The sequence below is a fragment of the Pleuronectes platessa genome, chromosome 21, assembly GCF_947347685.1.
Source record: "Pleuronectes platessa chromosome 21, fPlePla1.1, whole genome shotgun sequence".
NCBI classification, from domain to species: domain Eukaryota; kingdom Metazoa; phylum Chordata; class Actinopteri; order Pleuronectiformes; family Pleuronectidae; genus Pleuronectes; species Pleuronectes platessa.
This window is the reverse complement of record NC_070646.1, coordinates 17,957,618-17,984,102: the sequence shown is the minus strand read 5'-3', so window position 1 is coordinate 17,984,102 and position 26,485 is coordinate 17,957,618. Positions and strand designations below refer to the sequence as shown.

General features: G+C 43.0%; 2 protein-coding genes across 10 annotated transcripts in view; one reads left to right on the top strand and one right to left on the bottom strand.

Annotated features, from left to right (window-relative positions):
• LOC128426582 (rho GTPase-activating protein 23) overlaps nucleotides 1–15,937 on the top strand; it is a 61,039-nt gene extending 45,102 nt beyond the window's left edge. For 7 of the 8 annotated variants that reach the window (XM_053413525.1, XM_053413523.1, XM_053413522.1 and 4 more), the window contains exons 7-24: nucleotides 210–1,656; nucleotides 3,272–3,436; nucleotides 4,596–4,704; nucleotides 4,890–4,929; nucleotides 5,817–5,954; nucleotides 6,578–6,886; nucleotides 6,963–7,024; nucleotides 7,159–7,265; nucleotides 8,612–8,724; nucleotides 8,896–9,048; nucleotides 9,220–9,298; nucleotides 9,959–10,032; nucleotides 10,144–10,233; nucleotides 10,307–10,432; nucleotides 10,525–10,569; nucleotides 10,733–10,826; nucleotides 13,113–13,144; nucleotides 13,249–15,937. In XM_053413525.1, the coding sequence (XP_053269500.1) occupies nucleotides 210–1,656; nucleotides 3,272–3,436; nucleotides 4,596–4,704; nucleotides 4,890–4,929; nucleotides 5,817–5,954; nucleotides 6,578–6,886; nucleotides 6,963–7,024; nucleotides 7,159–7,265; nucleotides 8,612–8,724; nucleotides 8,896–9,048; nucleotides 9,220–9,298; nucleotides 9,959–10,032; nucleotides 10,144–10,233; nucleotides 10,307–10,432; nucleotides 10,525–10,569; nucleotides 10,733–10,826; nucleotides 13,113–13,144; nucleotides 13,249–14,238 (4,173 nt within the window). In that variant the 3' untranslated portion in view covers nucleotides 14,239–15,937. The remainder of the gene's footprint in view (nucleotides 1–209; nucleotides 1,657–3,271; nucleotides 3,437–4,595; nucleotides 4,705–4,889; nucleotides 4,930–5,816; nucleotides 5,955–6,577; nucleotides 6,887–6,962; nucleotides 7,025–7,158; nucleotides 7,266–8,611; nucleotides 8,725–8,895; nucleotides 9,049–9,219; nucleotides 9,299–9,958; nucleotides 10,033–10,143; nucleotides 10,234–10,306; nucleotides 10,433–10,524; nucleotides 10,570–10,732; nucleotides 10,827–13,112; nucleotides 13,145–13,248) is intronic. The other variant, XM_053413527.1, reaches the window with a different exon arrangement.
• Nucleotides 15,938–17,465: 1,528 nt separating this feature from the next.
• acbd4 (acyl-CoA binding domain containing 4) lies at nucleotides 17,466–26,016 on the bottom strand. Of its 2 annotated transcripts, none has more exons than XM_053413519.1 (11): nucleotides 25,817–26,016; nucleotides 24,759–24,872; nucleotides 24,110–24,230; nucleotides 23,288–23,372; nucleotides 22,804–22,924; nucleotides 22,395–22,553; nucleotides 21,250–21,347; nucleotides 20,554–20,740; nucleotides 20,286–20,470; nucleotides 19,942–20,001; nucleotides 17,466–18,577 (listed from the first exon to the last, which is right to left on the bottom strand). In XM_053413519.1, the coding sequence occupies exons 2-11, from the start codon at nucleotides 24,847–24,849 to the stop codon at nucleotides 18,449–18,451; spliced, it is 1,236 nt and encodes a 411-aa protein (XP_053269494.1). In that variant the 5' UTR covers nucleotides 24,850–24,872; nucleotides 25,817–26,016; the 3' UTR covers nucleotides 17,466–18,448. The 2 variants fall into 2 exon arrangements, with proteins under 2 accessions (XP_053269494.1, XP_053269493.1); XM_053413518.1 differs by having other exon boundaries at nucleotides 20,259–20,470; nucleotides 25,817–26,014.
• Between the last annotated feature and the right edge of the window lie 469 nt (nucleotides 26,017–26,485).

Here is a 26,485-nt window from a genome sequence, read left to right as displayed (position 1 = left end):
AAATACAGCAATAAATTTGTTAAAGGTTATAAAGTTCCAATATTGGTTATACAATAAAGATTAAGCTTATATTGTAAAATCCACAGAAATCTTGTTGCATGGTGCACGCTGTACCTGCCTCACTCTGCCCTCTAGCTGTTCCTGCCACAGTTGTTGTTTTATCCGGTCTGTCATGTTTTACATCGTGCCTGATACCCTCCTGTCCGCAGGCGTACTCCCAGGATGCCTACCTGAGGGGCAATGAGCCATATTCAGGTGAAGCCCAGAACCTCCCGGAACCACCGCCTCCCTCTTATCCATCCACTAAACCCAGCTCCACGGTCTCCGAGTCCAGCCACACTGTCCTGGACAACTGGCAGTGCCGATCTGGCCCTACCACCTCGCCACTGGATAACCAACCCCAGGCTGCCTCTACCCCCACCTCCGGCTGGCCCGGGGGGCCTGAGGATTCAAGTGGCCACTTTGCTCCGTCGGGGCGACACCGTGTTGGCTGCTCTTCAACCATGAGTGCGCTGGACTTCCACTTTGCTAACCACAATGCTGCCATTGCCTCCGCAACACTGCCTACGCCAAGGAAGAGCAGCCTACCAGCTCGTGCCCACACTGACGCCCTCTGCCACCATGCTCTGTCTGAGTGGTATTACAGCCAGGCCGAGGCCGCAGAGCGCATGTCCCCCCGCCACCGCAGTATTTCTCAGGATCGTTTAGTGGAGCTGGGGCTGGGGTTGGCACTTGGCCCTGGACCTTCCTCTGTCCCCAGAATATCTGCAGAGCAACGCAGAAGAGAAACCCTCCTGCAACACCACCAGGCAGCTGCTGCTTCCCATGATTCTGTTTGGCTAGGTAGCTGGGGGGGTGTATCAGGACCAGGAAGCAGGTCGTGCTCCGAGGGCCTTATGGCAGCCTATGCTGAATATGAGCATAACTATGGGCGTTCTGTTGAAACGCTGGCACAAGCCTCTGCACTGGTCTTACCACACAATGAACACACTTCACAAAGCCCAGAGATGACAAAACTCAGCGAGCAGGTAGACCTTGAAAACTCAGAAGGGCATCGGCACCAAACTACAGTGGCAGCCCCCACTACAACCCCCTCAGCAGTGTCTCCCAGTGGTAGACTGTCAGGTCAGCAGGTAGCCGAACCCCAAACAAGGCGAATAAAAGAGGAAGAGCCTGTGGGCTACAGAAGCTACAGTCCTTCTTTCTCCCACAAAAATGGCCATCCCCTCCAGGAGACCCACTCCTTTAAAGAGCCCAGCTACAGTGGGCCCCACCTCAACTTGAGCCCCAGCAGCAGGTTCATCACTGCAGACAGCAAGGGGCAGATGGTACCCAGGCCCAAGTCCACACCTGCCCTGTCTGCATCAGAGGAGGAGAGAGCCAGGCTTGGGGTGGACAGGGAGGTCGTCTCTCCCATCTCCCTGAATCAAGAGGTGGTCCTTCGGCAGAAGAAGCCTCCTTTAGGCCGCCGGACCCCTGTTCAGCCTCTTCGACATCCCCACTACACAACACGTGTGGAGTCACCAGAGCCCCCTGGATCAACACCTTCACCAGGGACACCCTCTCCTGTGTCCGGGGGACCTGCCCCCAGCCGTAGGGCCAATGGAAGCCTGGCACGGCATGCATATGACTCTCTGTCCTCAATTCCCTTCATAGGTTAGTGAACTTTCCGCTTATGCTACAAGTTGTGTGAAATGTCTGTTACAAATTAACATTTTTTGGGACGTTTGTGTGTCTTATATGTCGAAAATATGACTGAATATGACGTATGTGTTTCTGACTGAGTTGATGCACGCTGGTTTATTTGTCTTTAAACCTTGTCCTGGCCACCATTTGTACACTGTCCTGGTTTTGAAAGCTTATCTCAGAATCAGAGCTGCTCTGGAGGCAGAAAGAATCTCATAGGCAGACAGAAAATATTCAGGCTAGTTTAAATTAAGGTTAGCTTTTATTAGTTGGGGATAAATGGCCCTTTTTAAACTGTAATTATTTCAGTCTACAGGGAGGTTGTGCTGCTATAAACTGTAGCCACTCACCCATCGGTAATAAAGTGAATATTAGCAAACCTTTTAGCCATGTTACTGACATTAGTGAGACAGTTCACTGAACAGAAAAGCACTTGAGGTTCTCAAATGAGACACTCTCCTCCCCGATCAATCATTTTGGCCTTACATGGTGTTGTTACGGCTCGCACAGAAGTCTAGTAACAAATCACTTGGATTCAGATCCTCCCATTCAACCCCTACAGTTTCCTTGTATTGTTGCCAACTTGAGCTCTGTCTCCCAAAAGAACTGGTTCCCAGGAGCTTCCCCTTGACTCCCACCCAGATTGCTGTTTGGTACATAGACACAGTACGTTTATGTCGGAAAGAAGGAGATACACCACAGACCTAGAGGCTCCTGTGAAAGGATTTTATTTGCAGTAGTGTTGTGTCAAGCAAAGTGTTCTTTCTCTGACTCAGTTTCAAACTTTCTCTGAAGAAGGAAGAAGAGGCTTGTGCTGTTTAAATTTTTTTTTTCAATCCATCATCCATTAAAAAATGTTTTCTGGGCATGCGTGTTCCCACATTTTTGGGCACAAACAACAGCCAGAGCCTGTCTTTGAGCAACCCGAGGTTGCAAACAGCACTGCTCAGCCAGTGTTTACTGATTAATTCATCATCCTCTCCAGACGTTTGGTTCCAGAACCAGTTCTGTGCATGGCTGTGAGGTCAAACAAACGTTCTTCTTTCTCACCTCCCACACCAACTCTGGGTTTTCCACCGATACCAGAGCGGTGTCTGTTCCTATCCCCAGAATCTGCCTATGATGCTAGGCACATGACCCGGAGGCTACTGACTGTAAGTGAGTTTTCATCTAGTGTTTCGCCCAGGGGATTCTTAAGATAAGTTAAGATACAGGGAGAGGCGGTGGACTAGTGGCAGAAAATATTGAGGTTGTCCGAAATCTAATACCTGTGAGTGGGTATCACAAGAAACAGACTCTCGGATGCTCGCAAACATGATGTGAACGCAACACAGCATTACACTTCAGCAGTCAATAGGTAAACATTTACATTCAGTCAAACAGGTAGCTAATAAAAGGATGGATGGCTGGTAGGTTGTTTGGGAGGTTTGTTAGTAAGATGGTTGGTAGGTAGGTTGGTGTATCTGCCTCCACGGTAGCTCTGCCTCAGGGAGATGTTCCCACCTGAGGAACCTGTTGTGTCTTGTCACTGTCTAACCCCTCGTGTCTCCCTCCTTGTTGCTCACCTGTCATGATGACTTTGCAGATGAGCCCACCAGTCCTAGTACTGACCTACAGGCCTGCTATGTACCAGCCTGCTCTGTGGTGTCCGGTTCCAAGGCCTCCACTGTGGCCATCCTCACTTCCACCTCTGTCTCCCCCACCCTCTCCTCCATCTCCTCCTTTGTCCGACTTCATTGTCAGGACTGCAGTGAGTCTCACTCACCCTCTGTGAATACTCAAAGGCTTTAGAAAGGGCTAGACCAATATAGAGTTAGCTTCCTATTATGTTTTTGAGCCAACATGACAAACAGTTATGTAATGACTGATCGTGGCACACTTGTATATTTGTCTGGCCCTTCCCGTAGACTCAAGTTAAAGAGGTACAGTGACATTTACACTTAAAGGTTCAGTTTAGTGACATCTATTGGTAAAGTTGCATGTTGCAGCTTAACAGCCTTCACCTCACCCTCCCCTTCCAAACATGAGAAAGAATCTGTGGCAGCCTTCACAAGGCGTTTTGAGGATAACAACTTTGCGGCCTCCGTAGAGAGGACCCACTACCGATGTAAATATAAAGTATTTAAATATAAAGGGCTGATTCTAGGGTAAAGAAAACAACAATTCGTACAATTTAGTTTATTACACATGAGTGAAAACATCACAAGGATCATTTTATTATCAAATTCTGCCAGAAGGTCCCTTTCTACTAAATCTTACACACTGAACCTTTAAAGAATTAGATAGATAGAAAGATAGTTTGGTATTTCAGATGGCTTTAAAAACTGCATTACCCATGAGCATTAGGTGCCTTTGCTATACAGATGAAGCCAGTGATGCAAATCAGAGAAGGAACTAATTCAGATTGTTTTGTTGCTGCAGTTGGTAGCAAATCGACCTTTGTTTAATACTGAAATGGTTTCAAATGAACCAGAAAGTCTAATTCGTCTGATAGCTACAAGCTCTGTGATTGGATGATTCCTCGTGAAATGCTCCTTGGTTCATAATTGACTCGTCTTATTAAATCACCATCAAAATAATTTGTTGGCGTGTTTGAAGACTTAAGTTAACAGTGTTGTCTTGCCACACTGGGGGAATTTTCCCATCTTATCTTAATTTTCATTTAAGACTTTAAACTGACATTATTTTGAATAGCTTAAATGCATCCAGAACTTAGGTAGGTAGGCGGACATTATTTTGAATGTGTACCTCATACGTTTAACCCTTTAATCCACCCCCCTCTCTGTTGTTATATCCATTTAACACTCATTTTCTTGTCGTTTCTCATGTCACCACCATAGATTGCATTTTTGAAGCCTCTTTGTCATCTTCCTCTCCTCTCTTACCTGACTTGTCTTTTGTCTCTTCAGGCAGCATCAAAGGTCGTCGCTCCTCTTACCTACTGGCCATCACCACCGAGAGATCCAAGTCCTGTGACGAGGGGCTCAACACCTTCAGGGAAGAAGGTCGAGTCTTCTCGTAAGTCAGGAGCTCAGACAACACTCAGACACGATGCATTATCAATATGTCTACAGTATATAGTCCTAGGGCCTGATCTACTAAACTTGATTTCACTCGCAAAATACCCCCCCCCCCCCCCCCTTCCTGTTTTATATGTCCACACTTACATTGTTGTTGTAATTTATTTGCTTTCTGCTCCACAGCAAACTACCAAAAAGGGTCAAGAGCTTTTTCACTGATGGGGTGAGTTGTTGTCATGAGCACATATATAGCATACAACAAAATGAGAACAGCCCTACTCAGTGTCACTGAAATGTGTATTACAAATCCTGTCTGAGTTGTATTAGTCCAGTATCCAGTAGAAGGTCGGTTAGTCTGAGGATCAGAAACCAACTGCAACAAAAGTCATTAAACTTTTATTTTTGATGACACATTAGCTCGTCCTGTCCATGGATGGTCATGTGGACATTATTATTAGGACGCTCACTGCTCCTTTTATTGTTGGTATTTATTGGTCATGTGACTCCTCCTGCTGCTCCTAACCATGGCTGCAGCTGTGTTTCACTTTAGACTCTTTCACAGTCTGGTTTCGGTCTTGTTCAGTCAGTTCCTCATGATGAGGAGCCTCATTCCATCAGACACAACCCAGGGCAGAAGTGAGGAAGCTGTTGTGGTCACATTTTTTTTATAACACTGTTCAGGAAATGTGCACATAGGTGTGATCTCTTTTGTTGCAGTGGATACCTGTTAGCTGACTTTTGTTGCATTGAGGTTGTACTGTGGGGCCTGTATTTTCTGGACCTGCTTGTTTTTTAATCAACTAAAATACCCTCCAATTAAACTTTGACATCATTGTAAAATAAGGTAAGATAAGCTAATTGTCCCAGAGGGGACTGTGCTACAAGCCCATTCATTTACATGCAAACATCACAGAAACAAGCATTTGACGTGACGCTAAACAGTTGCTTCACATACAGTGCAGAAACAAAATCTCTCAGGAATTAAATATGATTAACATGTTATATACAGCATATGTTCATGTGTTTTCTGTTTCTATTCCGTTCGTTTGCCACCAACCAAGAAAACAGTGTCGAATGTGAATCCCTTAATGTCCCTACTCTGTGTTTCAGTCTCTAGAGAGCCTGCGAGCTCAGGAGGAGGCCCGGTCAAAACGCCACTCCACCTCGGAACTGGGAACCATCACTTTCAGTGATGTGCGCAAGGAGGGCTGGCTACACTACAAACAGATCCTCACGGAGAAGGGCAAGGTACAACACACACACACACACACACACACACACACACACAGCTGCAGCAAGCTGTTTGGAACTTCATTGAGCCAAAGTTGTAGTTGTATGTCAAGCTTTACAAAAGGGCAACAGTTTAACCAGTTGGAATACATGTTTTGCCTATGAAACAATGGATCCTTCACATGAGACAGAGGCAGATGAATACACACATTTTTAACCAGTGACTGTACGTCTTGATAAAATGCTAAAATGTTCAGTACTGCCATCACATTTGATTTGTGTTGCCGATATTCACCAATCACAATTTGTCTCATAGGGCTTAACAAGGTGTGACAACCTCTGCCCTAAACTCTCAACAAGAGTAGAGGGAAAAAGTGGAACCCTCAGAGAGAGGGATCCTCTCCCAGGACGGACAGAAGTGCAATAGATGCCACGAGTAACAAAGTACAGTTTAGCCATGTGGACAAATCCAAACCGCGACAGATTTTCCATGTCAAGTTACATTTGCTGCTATTGCTATGATCGGACAGCTGCTGTTTGGCTTGAGGGTTGTAGAGAAGAGTTAATAAGGAGCTGCCTCATATAGATATTTGATCCTGAAATTCACACTCAGTTTTTGTTCCTCTCTCCTCTAATTGTAGAAAGTTGGTGGCGGCATGCGGCCATGGAAACGCATCTTCTCCGTGCTCCGTTCCAATTTGCTCTTCCTCTACAAGGACAAGCGAGAGGCGGTCCTTCACTGTGCGGGGGCGGGGCCCAGCCAGGACGAGCACCCCCCTGTCAGCATCCGCGGCTGCCTGATCGACATCGCCTACAGCGAAACCAAGCGTAAGCACACGCTGCGGCTCACCACGCAGGACTTCTGTGAATACCTGCTGCAGGCCGAGGACAGGGACGACATGCTGGCCTGGATCAGGGTGATCCGGGAGAACAGCAAGACCGACAACGAGGTTAGATCTTTATACCAAGTTAGTCGTTTAAAGTTTACACAAACACAATCTAACTCCTACTTCTCATTTATCCTAGGAGATTGGGTTCTCAAGACAAGCTCTCATCAACAAGAAGCTGAATGATTACAGAAAACACAGGTCAGCATGGGGGATCAACAATAATTGAAAATGTTCTTACAGCAAAGAAAGCCTTCTTTTTTTTCCACATAAAACTGAGTTCATCACAGAGACACTTTTAAAAAACCCGTCTTTGTTTCTCTCTCTTGCTGCAGTCTGACAGGTAACAAGCCAGATTCCTCTCCCAGAGGCCACCGTATGATGCCTCCCTTCCTCCTGGCTAAGACTGACAACACCTTAGTGAACCGTACATCCAGAGCAGGTGGGTACAGACATGGCTCTGCTTATTGTTCGCCAACGTAGCATAAACTCCTGCCTGCTGGCAAAAAAGCAACAAACGTACCACTCATAGATCACAGTGGCTTTTTATGCACCCGGCATTTGCATCCTCAGGAACATGTAACAAATTTTCTATTTTAAGGGAAAAGTATTTTTCATTATTTGCATTTTTATGGAACCTTGTTTGTCAAAATACTGTGTCATTTATCTACTTTTAATTTATTAGTCAAAATAAAGATTAGGAAAGGATGCACACTGTGGTTTCGGCCTTAGGAAAGTGAAAGCTTTCTGCTCCACAGCAAACTACCAAAAAGGGTCACTGATTTTCACTGATGGGGTGAGTTGTTGTAATGAGCACATACACAGCATACAACAGAGCAGCCCTATTCAGTGTCACTGAGATTGTATGACAAATCCTGTCTGAGTTGTATTTGATTTTAACCAAAGACCAGTAGAAGGTCAGTAAATCTGAGGGAATTTTTTTTTTGACTTGTTAAACTAAAATTACCATATTAAAGAACCAACTGCAACAAAGTCAGTAAACTTTTATTTTTGATGACACATTAGCTTGTGTTATTCGTGCATGAAACCAGTCAGACACAAATCTGTGGACATTATTATTTGAACGTTCACTGCTCCATCTATTGTTGGTAGTTGGTCATATGGCTGTTCCTGCTGCTCCTAACCACTGCTGCAGCTGTGTTTCACATTAGGCTCTTTCACAGTTTTTTATATACAGCATATGTTTTTTCTCAGTTATGTCGTATTCTGTTCATGCATTTTCTGTTTCTATTCCGTTTATTTTCCACCAACCAATCATCAAATGCCCGCACCACCAGGCTCAGAGGCAGTTTCATCCCCCGGGCCATAAGACTTTTAAACTCCTCTGAACTGCAATAACTCCACTAAATAAGCACCGTGGCATATTTGCATATTTGCACCATTGCACAAATTGCACTATTGTTGTTTTATTTTCTCTTCAGCTGTTTTTATATATATTTATATATATATACTTTATTTTCTATTTTAAATTTTGATATTCTATTTTATTCTATTTTATACTATTTCTATTTAATTTCTTAGGTTGTAATTACTTGAGCATTGCTAGAAGAGAGCCTGTGACTCAAGCATTTCACTGCCAGCAACTGCTTAATGTTATTGTTGTGCATTTGATAATAAAAATCTTGAATCTTGAATCTTGAATCTTGAATCCGAATATCCCAACTCTGTGTTGAGAGTAGCGGCTCTGTGTGAATGAGTCACACTAGCACACGTATAGACTTTTACAGAAGTTATCGAAAATCTGTTTGTGTGTGTGTGAACACTCAGATGACTGCAAGGCATTGTGGGGCATCAACATCATGAAGAAAGCCAAGAAGACAAGCAGTCCAAAGGCTTTTGGTGTGCGACTGGAGGACTGTCAGCCCGCTGTCAACCATAAAGTAAAAACACTCAATGTTTTAAAACTACACCGACAACAAAACACACATGATTCAATTGATAATTGTTCAAAGCTTCCTCTTCATTTCACCCGCTGTGTGATACATACATACTTCTTTCTGTGTCCGTCTCTCATGCTCCTCATTAACCCCACCTCTGGCCTCTGTCTGCAGTTTGTCCCCCTGACAGTGGAGATGTGCTGTGGCATGGTGGAGGCGACGGGCCTGGAGTACACCGGCATCTACCGGGTGCCCGGGAACAACGCCATGGTTTCCAACCTGCAGGAGCATCTCAACAAGGGCATGGACATCAACACGGCTGAGGAGGTGCGGAGGACAGAAACATGTTCGACCTAATTACCCAGTTTAAAGAAATGTACTGTCTCATGAACAAAGGCTGTGGTTAGATTTAAACACCAGGAATCATTCTTTTCAGATTAATGTGTATTTATATTTTTTCTATAGCAGATGTTGTAACCCCTCTGTCTGTCTCCACAGAGATGGCAGGACCTGAATGTGATCAGCAGCCTGCTCAAGTCATTCTTCAGAAAACTGCCCGAGCCTGTGTTTACTGACGGTGAGGCCAGTCAATTGTTTACTGTGAAGTGTAGCATGATCTTAATGAACGGGTATATTGTTTAATATTAGAATAAGGCAGCCTATGGATTTTATCCTCAAACTGGGTACAGATAAAATGCATTTTTCTTCGAAAATCATCTTCTTAAACAGTGTTGTTTGCATGTGGAAAATATATACTTAAAGGGATAGTTCACCCAAAATTCATTCATTATTTACTCACCACTATGCCGATGGAAGGTTGGGTGAAGTGTTTGAATCCACAGAACACTTCTGGAGTCTCAGGGGTAAACAGCATTGCAGCCAAATACTACTAAACTAAGGAGCTAATGCACACTCAGAGCGTACCCGTCGAGAGCTTGTGTGCAGTGTGTGTTTTTTCCGGTGTGTGCGTGTTAATGTGAACGTGACTCAGAGGAGGATCACACAGGACATTTAGGCTAAAAAGACGATGTGGATGACCTAGTTTCGAGTCGACATTTGGATGACATCACAAGAGCAGTAGCATTTTCAGTTATTTCTGGTTATACTTCAATTGTATTGGATTTGGCTATAAAACTGTGTACCCCTGAGACTTCACAAGTGTCTTGTGGACTCAAACACTTTAAAGCTGAAATGGTGAAATTTCATAAGAAGTCACAGACATGTTCTCTGCCGACAGACAAATACATTGATTTCATCGATGCCAACCGAATAGAAGACGCAGAGGACCGACTGAAGACCATGAAAAAGCTGGTATGTGTCAGAGAATAGAGAGGGATGCATATTTGTTCATTGATTCCCTTTGTCTATTTTGAAATATTTGTTGTTACACTTATTTGTTTCCATCATTCATTATTTTTCCAGATTCATGACCTCCCTGATCACTATCACCACACCCTCAAGTTCCTGGTGGGTCACCTTAAGAAGGTGGCAGATAACGCTGACAAGAATAAGGTAGGTTAGTTTCGGTCAGGTTGTTGTGTTCAGAGTTCAGCCAGACATGACATGACTTTAACTTAACTTTCAGATGGAGCCAAGAAACTTAGCGCTGGTGTTTGGTCCCACTCTGGTGAGGACGTCAGAGGACAACATGACGGACATGGTCACTCACATGCCTGATCGCTACAAAATAGTGGAGACACTAATCCTGCACGTAAGAAGCAGCATCTTCTTACTGCCAGATATGAACAGTTTTTATCATGTAGTAACAGTGTGTAGTGATACTGTGTGATGTTGCTTCAACAGTGTGACTGGTTCTTCAGTGAAGGAGAGTTTGACAAGGAAGAGAAGGTATGTTGTTGTGCTTTCTATAATTGTTAATAGTGAAGTCTGTATTCTCAACTCTCATCAGTACTTTGAATGTCAGTATTTCTTTGTGTGTGTGTGCGTGTGTGTTTTTGTGTACGTGTGTGTATTCATGTGTGTTCATGTGTGTTCATGTGTGCGTTCATAGGCCCCAGAGGATAAGCGGGACATGCAGCCTGTGCCTAACATTGACCATCTGCTGTCCAACATCGGCAGGCCGGGCATGCCAGGAGAGGCATCTGGTGAGGATGAGTCATAATCTAATATTGAGTTCTTCATCTGATCTGTAACATTCTCATAGAGATACAGGTTCACAATCCCAGTCAGCCTGATGGTGGAGCTGTGATCAACTTTCAAAAAAGCTATGCCTTTTTCTTCTAACGCCGGGTTCACACCGGACGCGGAAGCGACGCCGAAGCGTGGCGTAAGCGCTAATCCCTAGCGCGCCGGCACTTGGCTGGTCACACCGGACGCAGAAGCCACGCTGAAGCGCCGGGCAGCGCTAATAATATCACCCATTGATCCAGTAGTATAAAAGCATATTTGTTGCTCCAACATTAAGCAACAGCGTCCCAACATATGTCTTTTCTGGTGTTGTCTTTATACATGTTCCGAGGATCATACAACTCACTGTACTCCACTTCAATTATTAATTTAATGTCATCCATGTTGAAGAACTTCTCCGCTGCTTGCTCCATTAAATGTCGGGTGTCGAGGGTAAATTAAGTATTCTCCACTCAAGCCAATGTGTAGAATACGTAGCCCCCCCCCCCTCTCTCTCTTTTTATCTTTATGAATGCTTGTGTGGCTGTAGTGGATGGGCAGAGGGGGACATTTAATAATGTGGTTGGTAAAAGTTTTAAAATTCAAACTCCAAGACAACAGAAGGTGATTACAAAGTATGGGATGCATATTTGATAATTTATATCATATAAAATATTTCATCAATATCGTTTAAAATCATTTTTCAGTGTGTTTCCTGTCGCGATACACTCGCGTCAAGCGGAAAAAATAGACTCGACGCCGAAACGATCGCTTCACAGCGCTAGGCAGCCGCGGCATGGCGCGGCGCTTCAGCGTTCGGTGTGACCGGCACAAAGGTTTAACATGGGAGTGGATGGGAGCCAGAGGCTTGGCGCTGCGCTTACGCCACGCTTCGGCGTCGCTTACGCGTCCGGTGTGAACCCGGCGTAAGCCATTGACGTTGAGTTGGCTGGTGACTGCAGTGCCGACTTACTATTTTCACTAACCAAAAACCGAAATACAACAATAGTTATTAACTTTCCATATCATCACTCAAAGAGTTGAGCTGGATGTTCATGTAAAGAGAGCTGACCTCCACCTACCTGAGGCCTTGATCTTATCAGTGCATGTCAATATTAATGCAATAACTGCAATAGGCAATAACTCTTCACTCTTCATCAGGTTATGTATCAGCTCTAAGATTAATTTGTGGCAACTAGATTAAATGCACAATGTAAGCATAGTGTATACTAAACTAGCCAAAAACTAGATCTTGTCACATCTGTCTGTGGGCTGCCTCAGTGGTTTGTGCTCTCCGTTGTTTTACTAAGCATTTCTAGCAGTTGGTGATGGTGGATAATATCTCCATTTCCAAATAGTCTCTGGTGGCCTCCGGGCGATGGAGCTCCTCAAAGTTGGAGTGTGGGTGTAGGTAAACATTGTTTCCCTTAAGCCTATATATTTAATACGTATATAAAGTGCATATATCACGAAGACAGGGCGTCCAAACATGGGGGACTGCTGACTTTTTATTGCTCCACCAGGCAGGAAGTTGACTTTGCTTACAGAGATTTTCACCTTTACAACGGGGCATTTTAACACTTCTTTGGTACATAAGACAAGTGTAGATCGTCTCTAGGCTTGTCATGAGGATGACTAATGCTAATTAAAACCCATAATACTAATTACATATTACCTACCCTCTACATTCTGTATTGTTAAGGCGACAGATCGGTGGCCTTGTCAGGTCAAACTCAGCTCAGTGTCTTTCTTTCCCAGTAGATGTCTGTTCTGTTTCTCCAGCTGCTACGTTTCTGCCTGTGGATACTCATGATGTTTCCCACTTTTTCTCAATTTCTCTTTCTTCCTGGACCTTTGTGCACTCCTTTCCTTCTAGCTGAAACAATGGATCAGCCTCTTCGGTAGGAACAGGTCTTCTCCTTGTGTTTTGTGCTTGCTGTTTGCACGTGGATTCATTTGCCCACTCATTTTCTTTTCACCAGTTTTGGTGCCCCCCCCCCCCCCCCCCCAGTGTGCCATAACCCCCAGCCTCGATGGTGTTAAAGGCAAATTCTAGCCATTGTTGCTACTTAAAGTAAAAGCAGTGAACACAGTTGCAGTCAAATTTTAGGAAGAATTCTCAGACAATGGCTAGAGTTCTCCTGAAAGGTTGTGGTTCTGTGTTGTGGTCAGCCAGACATCACTTCTTTGTACCACCTCCTAACACTAATGCTACTATGTGTTCAATGATGGCACCCAATTTACATCTTATTCTTTTCTAATAGATTCCACTACCAGTGATTCACTTAAGTCCAAGGTAAGCACGACCTTACTTGTACCCAAAATCTAGGATGGAGATCATGGCTTCTGAAACATAAAGGATAGTGTTATCATTAAATGATTGTGATTTCTACCTTTCAGCATTCTTCCAACCCAAAGAAAGACTGGAACGCCAGGGACTTAATGCCCAAGTCCATCATCACTGCAGTTGCCCGAAAACGTAAAAAATGCCTCAGTACCTACTTGCCCGGCAGCAGCGCCGATGAGGACTCCGAGCATGAGCCAGTCAAAGCCAGTAACTGCAGGGGAGGAGAAGGAGGACAAGAAGAGGAGAGAGGGGAAGAAGAGGAAGTCAAGGGAGAACATATTTCCAAAAAAGAAAAATGGGAAGAAAAGGAAAATGGGGTGAAAAATGGAGAAAAAGTCGCAGAAAAAGAGAGAGAAGGGGCTGGAAAGGAAGTGGGGAGGGAAAAAGGCAATGGCACAAAAAATCCCGAAAGTGAGAGCAGACAGACAATGACCTTGCCGCGGACACAACAGCTGCTTCGTAACAAGCATCTCCACTCACAACACCAAATCCATGCCAGACACCCAAGGCCCTCATCTATGATAAATCCTCCTTCCCACTTTAGAGGGGACAATCTGGCAGCAGGACGTCCATCAGTCCCTTTCTGGATCTCCCCCACCAGGCCTCCCAGCCTCTACCATGCTTCAAGCTTTCATGGGACCCAGCAGCCAGAGTGGAACCAGCCACCAGCAGTCTGCTACAGGAAGACCAGAGGAGGGAGGACGAGGGCTATTTCCATGAATCTGGAGCTTGAGCTGAGCAGGAATGATGACAGAGTCAGAGGATGTAGAGCGGAGAGGGTGGAGGTGATCAGAGTCATTGAAGGAGCACCAGGTCAGCATGGCTATGTCAGGGTTCCTCAGGGATCAATTGTTGGCCCCAGGTTAAGGCCGCAAATAGATACCCTCCCTTGTCTGCCCCACCGAGCTCCCCCTCTCTCCTCTTCTTCATCTGGATGGATAGATCAAAACACCCCGGGGTCCTCCTCTGTAGTCATGAGGAGATCGGCTTTGGACCCACGGGACAAGATGAGAGCGCGGCGTCGTCATACAGTGGTAGTTTAACCTGACTGTTTCACCCATTAATGCTTTACCAAGTACTTCCCACTTACCCACCAACACTGGATAACCTGTGTCACTGTAACTAAAGCCGTCCGTCATGTTACTCAGTCATCTCAAAAAAACGCTTCCCTCTTGTATTTCTGCTGGCAGTAAAGTTGGAGAAGGAATCCCATGGTTCAGGAATTCATTGACACCGAGCAGCTTTGAAGTTTCATATTTGTAAATGGTGGTGAACTAATAGCTAACAGGCTAACCAGCTGGCAACAAGCTAGCATTAATCAATCAGCATATTTCTCTGAGCTAAATCGCTTGTTATTTTACTGTTTGGTGTATGGCTAACAAGATACAAGTTTAAAACCATCTGCGAGACATTCCCCTTCCATGAAATGTTTTGCTCTTGCAGAATAGGTTTAATTAAAATTGCAACAGGTCAGACTGCCACATAATTGCTCCGAATAAAACTTGGTTTAGGCTAATCGGGGGGAAAAAGCACCAAAACATGGTATGGATGGTAAGGTTTGTATTTTGTCTTCAAAGATAATTGGAGGTAATTGAACTAAAATGATAATTGTGTCATCAACGCTATTATCCCTTTGAAAGTTAGAAGAAAATTAAATAAATTCTGGTGAGAATTAGTACAGTCAATGTTTTGCAGTGTCAAAGTAAGGGACCTTTATCTCCTAAACATAGTCACTTTAACATATATTTCTAAAACTTTGGGAAGCAACTCCAATCGAACGTCAACTTAATGAACAATGACAATACAGATGGTGTAAAAGCTGAGACAAACCATTCACACAAGACATTTGAAATTCCAGCTTAACCTTCAACAGCAAACTACAGAGCACAGTCATCAGCAATGTTTTTCATTTTCAACTGTGCTGTACATGTGTTGGTGCCCCCTCCACCCTCCACCCTCCCACCTCCCACTACTTTTCACTAATGATGTCTTCGTTGGGCAGATATCACAGTGCACTGATGCAGTTTCAGTCCACTTCTCTGCCTTTTAAAAGCTCTCTCCAAGTCCTCCTGTGGATCTACAGCGAACTTCAGTGATCAGTGGGAGTAAAAAGCGAACTCACTTTCTGGATGATGTGACGTGGGCATTACGTCGAAGCTTCCACGGACTAAAGCATTGCATGCATGGGGTTGTTGACATATAAAAATATGCAAAGCCTAAGTGTTCAACACAAGCCTGTTGTTCTTCCCTCTGTGTGTGTGTATGTGTGCGTTCAGAGAGCGATGTCAGAGTTTTGAGGATACTGACGACTGTTTCGTCAGAGGAACTAAGTGTTTGAGGCAGCTATGTCAAGTTATGCCAAAATCCTTGTTGTTTCTATTTGGGTCATTGTACAGTGTGAGCAGTACGGAGACGTACTGAGGTGAGAAAAGTGTTACTCCATTTGATACGTTATATCAGTGTTATAAAGACAGCATTGTCATGGGAGTAGATGATCGTGAACCAGTAACCTCTTTAAATCCCAAACCACAGAGTCTTACCTGGGTGATATTTTTGCATTTTTCCTTTTCACATTTTCAGTGTTCTACTCTTTTCCCAGAACCTCTGTAAAAACAGACGTGTACCTTATGTACGTGTGTGACTGTGCGTGGACCAATTTTGTAACAGTTGTACAAAGCCTTGTTAACTTAACCTGTGTATATAAATATTATACTTAATATATTAAATTATTTGTTTTGGAAATGGGTTTGCATGTTTTAATTTATTCATCATAATAATTTGTTTTTCCCACGATATATAAAAAACTGTGTAGTTTGACAGGGATGTGGTACCAGGGTATGTGCAAATGAGGCAGGTAGGAAACTGGACAGGTTGAGCTGGCATCACAGTTAAACAGGAGTTTATCTGTAAAACTGATGATCACGTCAAGCTTAGTTCTATCGATTTCACACAGTGGTCAGTGGACTCACATAGTAAAACTCCCTCAGCCTCGTATGATGTCCTGGTTTGATATGAATGAGGTTTTCGTCCAATCTTAGAATATACCTTTCATGATGTTTCAGGATTACCAACAAACTATTTATAATAAGTTCAAAACTTGAGGTGCTGAGTTTCTAAGATATGAGCATATTCCTCACAGAGAGGGCCTATTGACACACTGTCCAGTTGCATTACGTGACATTTCAGTGGTACAATTCTTGGAGCTTCTACATCAATCTCAGCTGCCTTGCATCACATCAGTCTTCAAATTTATTTTTCCACTTACGAGTCCCCAAATTACTGAGCTGCAACACTTAATTTCTGGAAAATTGTCTTTAAATAAGGACCTTATGACCATCTCATGTTAAATACATTTGATGAATTATACTCAAATGTTAAATGGTCTATTTATATAGAGCTTTTCTAGTCTTTATGACCACCCAAAGAACTTTACAGTACAGTCATTCACACACATTCATAATCTACGTGCAGCACTTTCTTGTATGAGAAAGGCACAGCCGTTCGGGGCAGTTTGGGGTTCAGTATCTTGCCAAAGGACACTTTGGCATGCGGAATGAGTAAGTCTGGGATCGAACCATTAAGCCCTTGTTTAAGGGGCAACCCGCTCTACCCCTGAACCACGGCCGCTGCCAAAATAATAAACAAGCACAGGAAATTACAGTTAACAGATGTCTGGTTTATTCACTTTATCTGCTGTAAATAAGAAGTGTTGTGAAGTGTTCAGACCCAGTTACGTTATTGTGTAGCATAATAGTTAAAATTTGAAAGGAATGCTGTTTTTTACCCATTAATCTACACTTTAAAGCCATACGTTTGATTTCATTATCTTTGAGATGAGTCTATAGCCTGACTGAACTGAGTTGAACAGTTTTTTATTTACTCTGCATTTCGATAGAAAAACAAAGCCATCAGAATCAAAACACTGTCTGTGGACTTGTTCGAGTGTTCCCAGGAGAACAGAGGCCACGGTAACTGTGGAATAGGTTATGAAGCAGACTTTCACAGAGTTGACCATTCTACACGGACGGAGTAGCGGGACAACAGGGGCCCTGTCGGTGAGGTGATGAAGAACCCAACAGTCTCTGTAACTGAGCTGCAGTATCCTGCAGAGAGGGAGAACCTGCTTGAAGTACGACCATCGGAGCAGCTTCCCATCAATCAGACACTAAATAACAATAATGTGACAGATAAGGATTACTGCTGTGAAAATAAAAACTTTCATGTTAAAAAAAACTCAATTGCTGCCACAGATTTACAGTCGAGCCGTATAGTAAATATAGATCTTTAATTTGAGCTGGTGTTCAATAACAGTTTGATATCAGTCCGGCGTCCTGTCCACGCTGTACTGCCTCTCGCCCGGTATCAACTGGTAGAGCTGATGGGTGGATCTCAGTCTGGGTACTTAGTAATTGCTTATGCCTGCAGTTACAGTAGTTCAACATGTAAAGGGAGAATGTGATTTTGTACAGTGATGATGGATCTACGAAGTGAGATGGTGAAGTTACACTGTGATCAAACAGTTAAGCTGTGCGGTGCATTCAGAAAGATTCACTCACCCTCACCTTTTTCACATTTTGTTTTGTTGTTGCCTTCTTCCTTTATTTATTTTCGAATTAGGACACAACATTATGGAACGTGTAAAAAGCTAAAGGTGTCTGAGTGCACTGTATTGAACAGGACGTCACTGAGATGCAGCACCAGAGCAACGATTACACACAAATTCAATGTAAGAGACACTGACCCACAACCTGAGCTCACATTTACAATGAAAACACAAAGATTCTCAACACTCACAGCAAACGTTCTGATATTTTCCACAGATGTTGAGGGTATGGAAGCAAAACCAGGAGAGGAACAGGGAGAATGCACATTAGGTCGCGCTTACATAATATATTAATAATAAAACTTGAGTCTTTAATTCATGCTTGTCATGATCAGTATAATCACATCTCCAGGTTTGATGACAACAATATCGTGTTGACCATCTGATTCCTGTTGCCCGGCCCAGGCCAGCTCATGAAGCCACTTGAATATTTTTAATAAAGAATCTGCAGTGATGAGAGGATTTCTGGATCCTGAGGTACATTTGTCTCAACAGACAGTCCACAAAGTTCTCTCCCATCTCCTGGTGTTCAGGGTGGAGGTGGAGGAGGAATCCCTCTTGTGAATTCATACTGGTATTAATCCTTTCTGCTGTAGAAATGGAACTCCTCGTACCGATGGATCGCTGTGGCTGAAGGGTTGAGTGTCAATTCACGAAGATATGCGTCTTCTCTTCTGGGCTTTCCTCAGCATGTAGACCACACCCTGAGCCACAAAGGGCCACACCATGAAGAGCAGCACTGTCTGACCCGACACATCAAAAGGCCACCACCCCTCCTCCTGAGAGAAAAATCAATCAGTCCATTATTCATCCCAAAGAAGACGAGCAGGAGTTTAAACAACGTAGTAATCACACACCCGACAACTGGCTTTCACTAAGTCTATGTGAGAGCTTTTGGTGAGAGGTTATGTGTTTCATAGTCGCTGAAGAGCTCAATATAAACAAAACACATTATACAACGATAACACAAACTTTAAAGCAGTACTGAACTGTACAATTTTTTTTTTTTCATTCATTTGTTTATTTGACATGGACAATGCACATTCATCAACAGCAAAATGACTGTAAATGAGCCAGAGTTAGCTCCAAAGGCTAATTTTCATCTGTTGTCCTTGGCCGTTTTGTGTGCCTGCTCTTTGCAACCAAGTGAACAGATGTGTGATGAAGATGGCTGAACTTCTAATCAGTATCTACCAAATCAGAATTAACTCGATAAGCTTCAGTTTTAATATACAGTATGAATTTATTACTAAATGTATCTGTATACAGGGGAGATTTTTGGTTTAAGGTACATGCTGACCGTCAAACCAGAAAGCTTGAAGTACAAAGAAGTATTTTCGTATCTCATGGTCCTCCTTTGTATCCACACACTTCCCAGACAGGATGTCCCCTCTTTGACACAATACACCTAATCTGTAGCGTTCTGGGCAGAGGCCATCGTGACCTCTTAGGGGAGCAAAGTCTGTGAATGTGGATAAGTAACAAGATTCCCAGCACTAATTCTCCTTTGGTAACTTGGAGGAATGCAAACAACTAGCTGTAAATATGGTTGTTGGAAAATGTGATGTGATATATCCCCCCCAGTAGACATAAAGCAGCACAGTAATTTATTTGGCGTAGTGTTTGTGTCCAGCTTATGAGTGTAATGTTCAGAGGGTTCATCACTGCCTGTTCTCTGAACACAAAATAGATGAGGACTGTGAGACTGAACCAAACAATCGAGTCGAATCTGTGTTTATTAGTTAGCGCAGGTCAGTGAGACTGTGGAGGGACAACACTCAGATAACATGACTCTGACATGATAAAGACGACTGGACCTTTAATGCGTGTCTGTCCTAATCCTACAGCACCTGTGATTATAATTATGCAGAGGCTGGACATAGCTAAAAATTAACGCAGTAGAAAACATGAATCGAATATGTTGATATGATCCGTCTCTGCATCGATTTAAAGTCGTCGATTTGAGGTCGTCACGATGCATTTTTAACTGATCTACAGTTTAACCTGCTGAAAAAATTGTGTTCCCAAGGTCCAGAATCAGCTATCATGCCCACGTTCTGAGGTTAGTTAGACTTCCGTTGACTACATTCATGAACAACATTGTTATTGAACACACACATTTGGAAATATAAGAATCTCTTACCTGCTGATGTGAAGCTGTGGTTTCACACTGCAGACATGTCCTCCACTCTGAGCCCTGAGCCTATCACACAGAAAGCAGCAATGATCTCAGGGAGTTAAAGGGCGAGTCTGGTGATGTTCTAGATTTGTCTTTTTGTCCACAGATCCCATGCACAGAGGCAAACCAACAGTAAATGTCTCCTAATAAGTAGTACGAGTATCACAACCTGAGCTATCAGATTCCTTTTTCTAAATGAAAGTATATATGTGAGGTGTTTTTTTTAAAGATGTATGTCTTCACTAATGTGTGACAGAACAGAATGATCATCATAAGCTTACATGTGTGGCAGCGAGCCTCTCCACAACCTCCAGCCGGTCCATCACACTCCTCATGTCCTCTCTGAGCCTCCGTAGTGCCACCATGATCTGCTGCTGTAGCTGGGTGTCATGGATCCTCTCTGCCCCGCCCTCGGAACCATCCCCTCCTCCTCGTCCAGCCCCGCCGCCACCACCTGGGCCCCCCCACCTTGGACTTCCCTGAGGGACACCGCCTACGGAAAACAACATAGGCCAAGCGTTACTTGTGGCAAGTGTGAAAAAAGTGTAGAGCAAAGCGCCGGTGAGGACAGCTTACGTTCTCTCCAGTTGTGGTTGGAACCTTCCCGTCCACTGTCTCGCCTCCTGCTGACGGGACCCTGACCCTTGCCATCGCTACCTCCCTCTCCACCTTGACCCGCTCCCACCTGCCGGACCTCCAGTCGGCCGGATGTCTCCAATGACACGTGGCCATTCCTAAAACCGTTGAATTTACCTATAGGAATCTGTGAAGACCAGGAGAAGAAAACAACAGAAAATATATCTTATAGTGTAATTCAAGACAATGAGTATATAATAAGATGTGCACATTTGTAAAAAAGAAGCCAAGTATTATGGATACAGGTGCTGCCATCTTATGTTTTATGTCTATGCTGTGGTGATGGAGTGGAGCCGTTGTATCAAGGTTCTATTGATACACATGCTAAACCAGTGAGAGCCAATAACTCATTTAAACTTATCAGAAACATGAACACTTAAACAAGCTTCAGTGTGATTAGAACTAAAATGACAGAAACCATCTTTATGAAAACATTTCTAGATATGTTCTTTGATTTTTTGTTTAGCATCCACCAACATGGAGGAAGCAGGGTTTATGCCCTCTACTGCAGCCAGCCAGCAGGGGGCAACCATCATTATATTCAGTCATTGGTGCTGGAATTCCAAACATGCTTTATACTGTTTGTTGGCAGCGTCACAAGTTTTACTCCCGGCTTTTCCAGGGTGTGAGTCATACCTTAATGTTACTGAGTTGCTCCACTGAATCCACAGAGTCACAGAAGATCTCACTCTCAGAATCACTGGTCAACGCCAAGCCCTCGCACACTCCAGAGTCTGCAGCAGCACAACATGTATTTGACATAAGTGAGAAAAGCAACTTTCATGTCATTCTTCAGATTCTCCAGTTTGATCCGACTGGAAACTACGGATGAAACTTGATTTTTGTTGATGACAATATAACATTTTGTGAAAAATACTATAGCTAGTGTATACTTTTAATGCACTTTTTAAAAATACGGCAATAATAGTGAGAATCTTAATCTTTTAGTCACAAAAACCTGATACCAAAATGTCATACCATTTCATCTCTACTTTGTCACTGACACACATGGTTGGTTGTTTTCCCAAATTCCAGACGTGTATTGTCTCCAGGAGAGCACAGTGCACTTATCTGCTGTCTGATTAATTCGTAACCAAAACAACTGCATGTATATAGATGACTGATCACCTGTGCACCTGTTGGCCAAATGAAATGAGGATGTTGCATGATGGGAATGGAAAACTATTGTGAGATAATGCAAAATATATTTTGAGAAACTCAAAGGTGGGAGGCTCCTTATAGAAAAGCATATCCGCTGATGGTTTTTGGAAATATACATTCTGATTTGGAATGAGTTTAAATAAATGAACAGATGAGAATAACGAAACATCTGTAAATAGAGGTTGGTACCAAGATGAGGGTCAATCGTAGTGCTCTCTGCTCTACAACCCTCAACTCTCTTATGAATATTCCACATTAGCCTATGGGGCTTCCTCTGATTCTGAACTGAAATAAAGAACTTGAAATGAAGAACTTGAAATGAATGACTGAAACAACAGACTAACTGCAACTTCTCAACTTTGCCCTGTATCAATAACGCCCAACACTGAACTACACAGCACAGCAGAGAGCTGGAGTCCCTCTGTCTATCTCCTGTGTAAGCCTTATGGAAATGTTTGTCTGTTGTTTTCACAGGAGAACTACATTTTAAAATTTGACAGCTTATAGAGTAGAAGAGAGGTGTGCACAGGAGCTAAATGGTAAATGGTCTGTATTTATGTAGTGTTTTCTTGTCTTGATGACCGCTCAAAGTGCTTTAAGGAGCTACACTCTTTACCTACCATTAGGGGTAGTGTTGGCTGTGAGGTCTATAACCTCAGCCAGGCTGAACTCCCGGTCTGCATCCTCTGGAGGAAAAGAATCTTCTTTAGGAGACATCGGCTCCTCTTCCTCACTCTTCATCTCTGCTGGACTGTCGGCATGCTCACTGGCTTTAATACCTGTGGTAAAAGACAAAACACTCTTCGATGTATATTCACACTGGAAATCATAAGCAAGTCACCACAGCTCCGTAAAGTTCCTGTAGAGCTGAGAGATAATGGAAACTGCAGTGGGGACAGTTTGCAGCTCTGGCACTGTGTGACAGCTGTTTGTTCTTCTGGACCAGAAGAACATTAGAAAGTGTTCAGGCTCGAGTCCCCACAGGTGGAGGGAACCAACATCAGTGCCCCCTGCAGCAGACCCACTCACCTTCTGTAAGTGCGAGCAGGGACCCTGGAGGCTGAGGCATATCATCAATGACCAGGTAGAGATGCTCGAAGTGGTGGAAGAGTGACGCTGTCTTCTCATTCACGGGCATGGTGTCGATGACCTGCAGACCAGTGGAAAGCTGTATTTATCTCTGTTCATCACAATACACGTCTGTGTGAATTTGGCTGAATTTTTTTTAGCTTTATTTAATGTCATATTCACAATGTTACTGAGAACCGATCGGACACAAAATTAAACAACAGGAACCTGATCGTAACAAATTAGGGATATAATCTAAACATTGCCTGGTAGCCAAATGTCAGATTTATGTGCAAGGGTGTAATAATCCTTTTCATTCATTTAATCTGAGATATGGGTATAAAAATAAACCTCTCCTGCAAATGGAGATGTAGCTGTTGTCATAAATACCATTTTCAATACAGAACTGAAATACATGATTGAAATCAATAAATCTGTTCTGTACCTCCTGAGCTACTTTCTTCATCTCGTCCACATATGCAGCCATGGCAATTTCACTGCTCATCTCCCCCAGGTGGCTCCAGGCATCCCTAACACGTACACCAGTACAACAATTAAAACACAGGTCTGCCACTACACAACTTTACTGGGAATAAAAACAAATGATTCAATCACAGTGCTTTTGGCCATGAAATAGTAAAATAAGACAAATTTCTCCTTGGCTTGTTAAGGAAAATCCACTAGATGTTCCTAGATGTCTATGTAGCCCTTACCTCATCGTTTTAATATGAAGTTGACAAATAAGTGCATTTAAGATTACATTACACTAAACGGGTGAATAAATAAATAAAAATTCAACATAGCAGTTCTGAGGAAGTCATATGTATAGTTAATTCAATGCAACATTACTTATAATAACTTTCAATAGTCAATCCATAATTGATGAAACAGAGACGTCAGATGTAATGGCTTAATTTGTCGGTTAGTGGTTCAGATAGGAAGGCGTCTGGGTCTGGACTGGAACCACAGTCCACCTTTTAGTAACCATTGTACTATGAGGTAAACTCAAATAGAATGATCTAATTCTGACCAGCAGCAGTGAGTAAAACATTGCTCATCCATACAAAGAAACATCACACCAGTTTCAATGCAAAAATTTTTAGCTTATCTATGTAGTAACATCTACTGGCAAATTCACTAAAAAACAATTAGTAACACATCAAAAACACTTCAGACTCCAGGCTGTCTGTACGAGCTAAGGTGTCTGCTACAAAAAGTAACCCAGATCTAACTACAGACTGATATACAAGCGCACACTTATACACACCATTTGTAGCGGCCAACTGGGTCCCAGAACCCGGGTCTCGATGCTGTACAGGGTCCACACACTGCCTGCTTGTACAGACCGTAGAAACGCAGCATCACCTCGTAGGAGGGCCGGTAGACGCCTGTAACAAAGGAGTCATTTATCAATGTTTCCCATATGTTGCCGTCCAGATGATTTAGTAGCTGCCAAAATATATATAGAACCAATTTTAGGATTTTAAATGCTTTCATCCAACCGAGAGAACCATCATCTTTCAATTAACTGGAGAAAAATAGTGTCGGGTGTTGGCCAATGTTGGCTGACTGTCAATACTATGTTAAACCCAGCAGAGTGATCCTTCTGCACACTGGATAGTTTACAAGCAGTCAACAGACCCACACTCACAATGCATTGTTAAAAGAAAATAAATTTGAATGAAGTTTGTTCTCTGTCCATACGAACTCAGCATGAATAACAGCTGCACTTGGTCCAATGCTGTGAGGCTTCTGTTCTGGAAACAGGACCGTACTTTTAAATTAAGTGTTGAGTCCCACAGGTGCATCAAACAATAACAAAGAGTTTTATTCAACTCTCCTTAAGACTTCACAAGCAGCAAACTTCCTCTCACATGGCTTGTGCAATAATGATGTGGCTGTATAATGTTACCCACCATTTTTGGGAAGGTTATGGATGACATCCACGGCAGCCTGAAACCGTTTCCGGTGATCGACCACAGGCTCGTCCATCACTGGGACTGGCATGACCCTTATAAACCTAGGTGGAGCTGAAACACCACACAAACATACATGTAAGGGTCATGTAGAAGAGTGAAATCAAAACTTACTGTGTGTGTGGCAAGTATCTTGATCTACGTCACATGCAGCACTCCATGTGACATAGATCATAAAAATTGTGAAAGGCTCAAATATCTCAAAGAAATCTCATAAAACAGGACTCAAGGTTTTAGGTTAACTACTCTCCACACCAAGCAGCTTTTGGGGGGTCAGAAATTAATTGATATAGCCTTATTAAAAATAGGAAAATACTATCTTACAAATTAATTATTCACCCTTTAAAAGTCTTCATATAGCAGGAATACCTTTGGAAGCAGTTACTGTAGCTCCCTCAGGGGTTAACTTGTTGATAAACCTGTTCTTAGGACCCAGACTCACAGTGTGTTCTTTATTATGCCTGCCCCGCATTTATAAATTCAAAGGAATGTGATGACATGTCAACATATACTTCCCCTGGTTTGAACTTCTCAGTAAACGTGTTGTAGGTGATGTTCATTGGTTTTCATGCAAGTTTCTGTCAGAAAACTCTCAGCAGTTAGTTTGTCAACTATATATAGACTTATTTTATATGATAACACGTGTCACTTTTGTTAATTATCTGGTTTGGTAATAAATAATAACTCATCAATTACTTCATTATAATTTGTGTTTAAGTGTTTGTTCAGCTAATAGCTGTAAGAAACAAATCGTGTAACACTCAAAGAAAGCATGACAGGGCCTAACAACAACTCTTTCTAGTTGCAATGCAGCTTTCAAACTGATGAGCTGGACCTTCGTACCGAAATCACGTGAAGCATGTATTTATGGATATTTATTCCAAGAATCGCCGTGTGACTAAATTCCGGTTTGGTTTGATGAGACAAAAACACAAGCTGTGAAGTTGAAGACATGGAAGCTAGCTGAGCTAGCTAACCAGCGTGCTAACTTGTCTTACCTCAGTGAGTGTGTGTCCCGCAGCCGGCCATGAGCAGCAGCATGAAAACAGCAGGACAGTTTCACAGAGACTGAGAGACAGGAGAGCTTCTGCACTTTCACTTGCTTACGGCTTCACTCTGACGGTAAAGTCGGAGAAACTGTCACCTACAGGTCTGACCTGGACCCTGGGATCTACACTGGGATGTGTCTAACGGAGAAGACTTCCGTGTCGCGTCATATGACCCATTCGACCGCGCCCACTTCGCTATTTAAAGCAACACCGTAGAAAATATACGACTGTTGAAATTAAATAGATCCAATTAAATCTAATTTAATTCAATTAAATTATAATGCAGAAACTTGTAATGACAAAATCAACTTTCAAATAATCGAAAACTGTCTGATCATTTAGATCAGACAATCAAGTGTTCCCGTGGCCAAAGTGTGAGTGTGTGTGTGCATGTGATATATCTATATACACACAGAGGGAGAGAGGGAGAGAGAGGGAGAGAGAGAGAGAAATTGAAATGAACAATTAATATATTAATCGCCATGTGACACAAACATGACATTATTATAATTTTCAAATCCAGTGGCGCCTTCTAAGAAGAAACACTATTCTTAAAAGTTTACATTATTCCTGACAGTGTTAACAATCTAATCCAGAGTACTTCTTCTCGTCAGAACC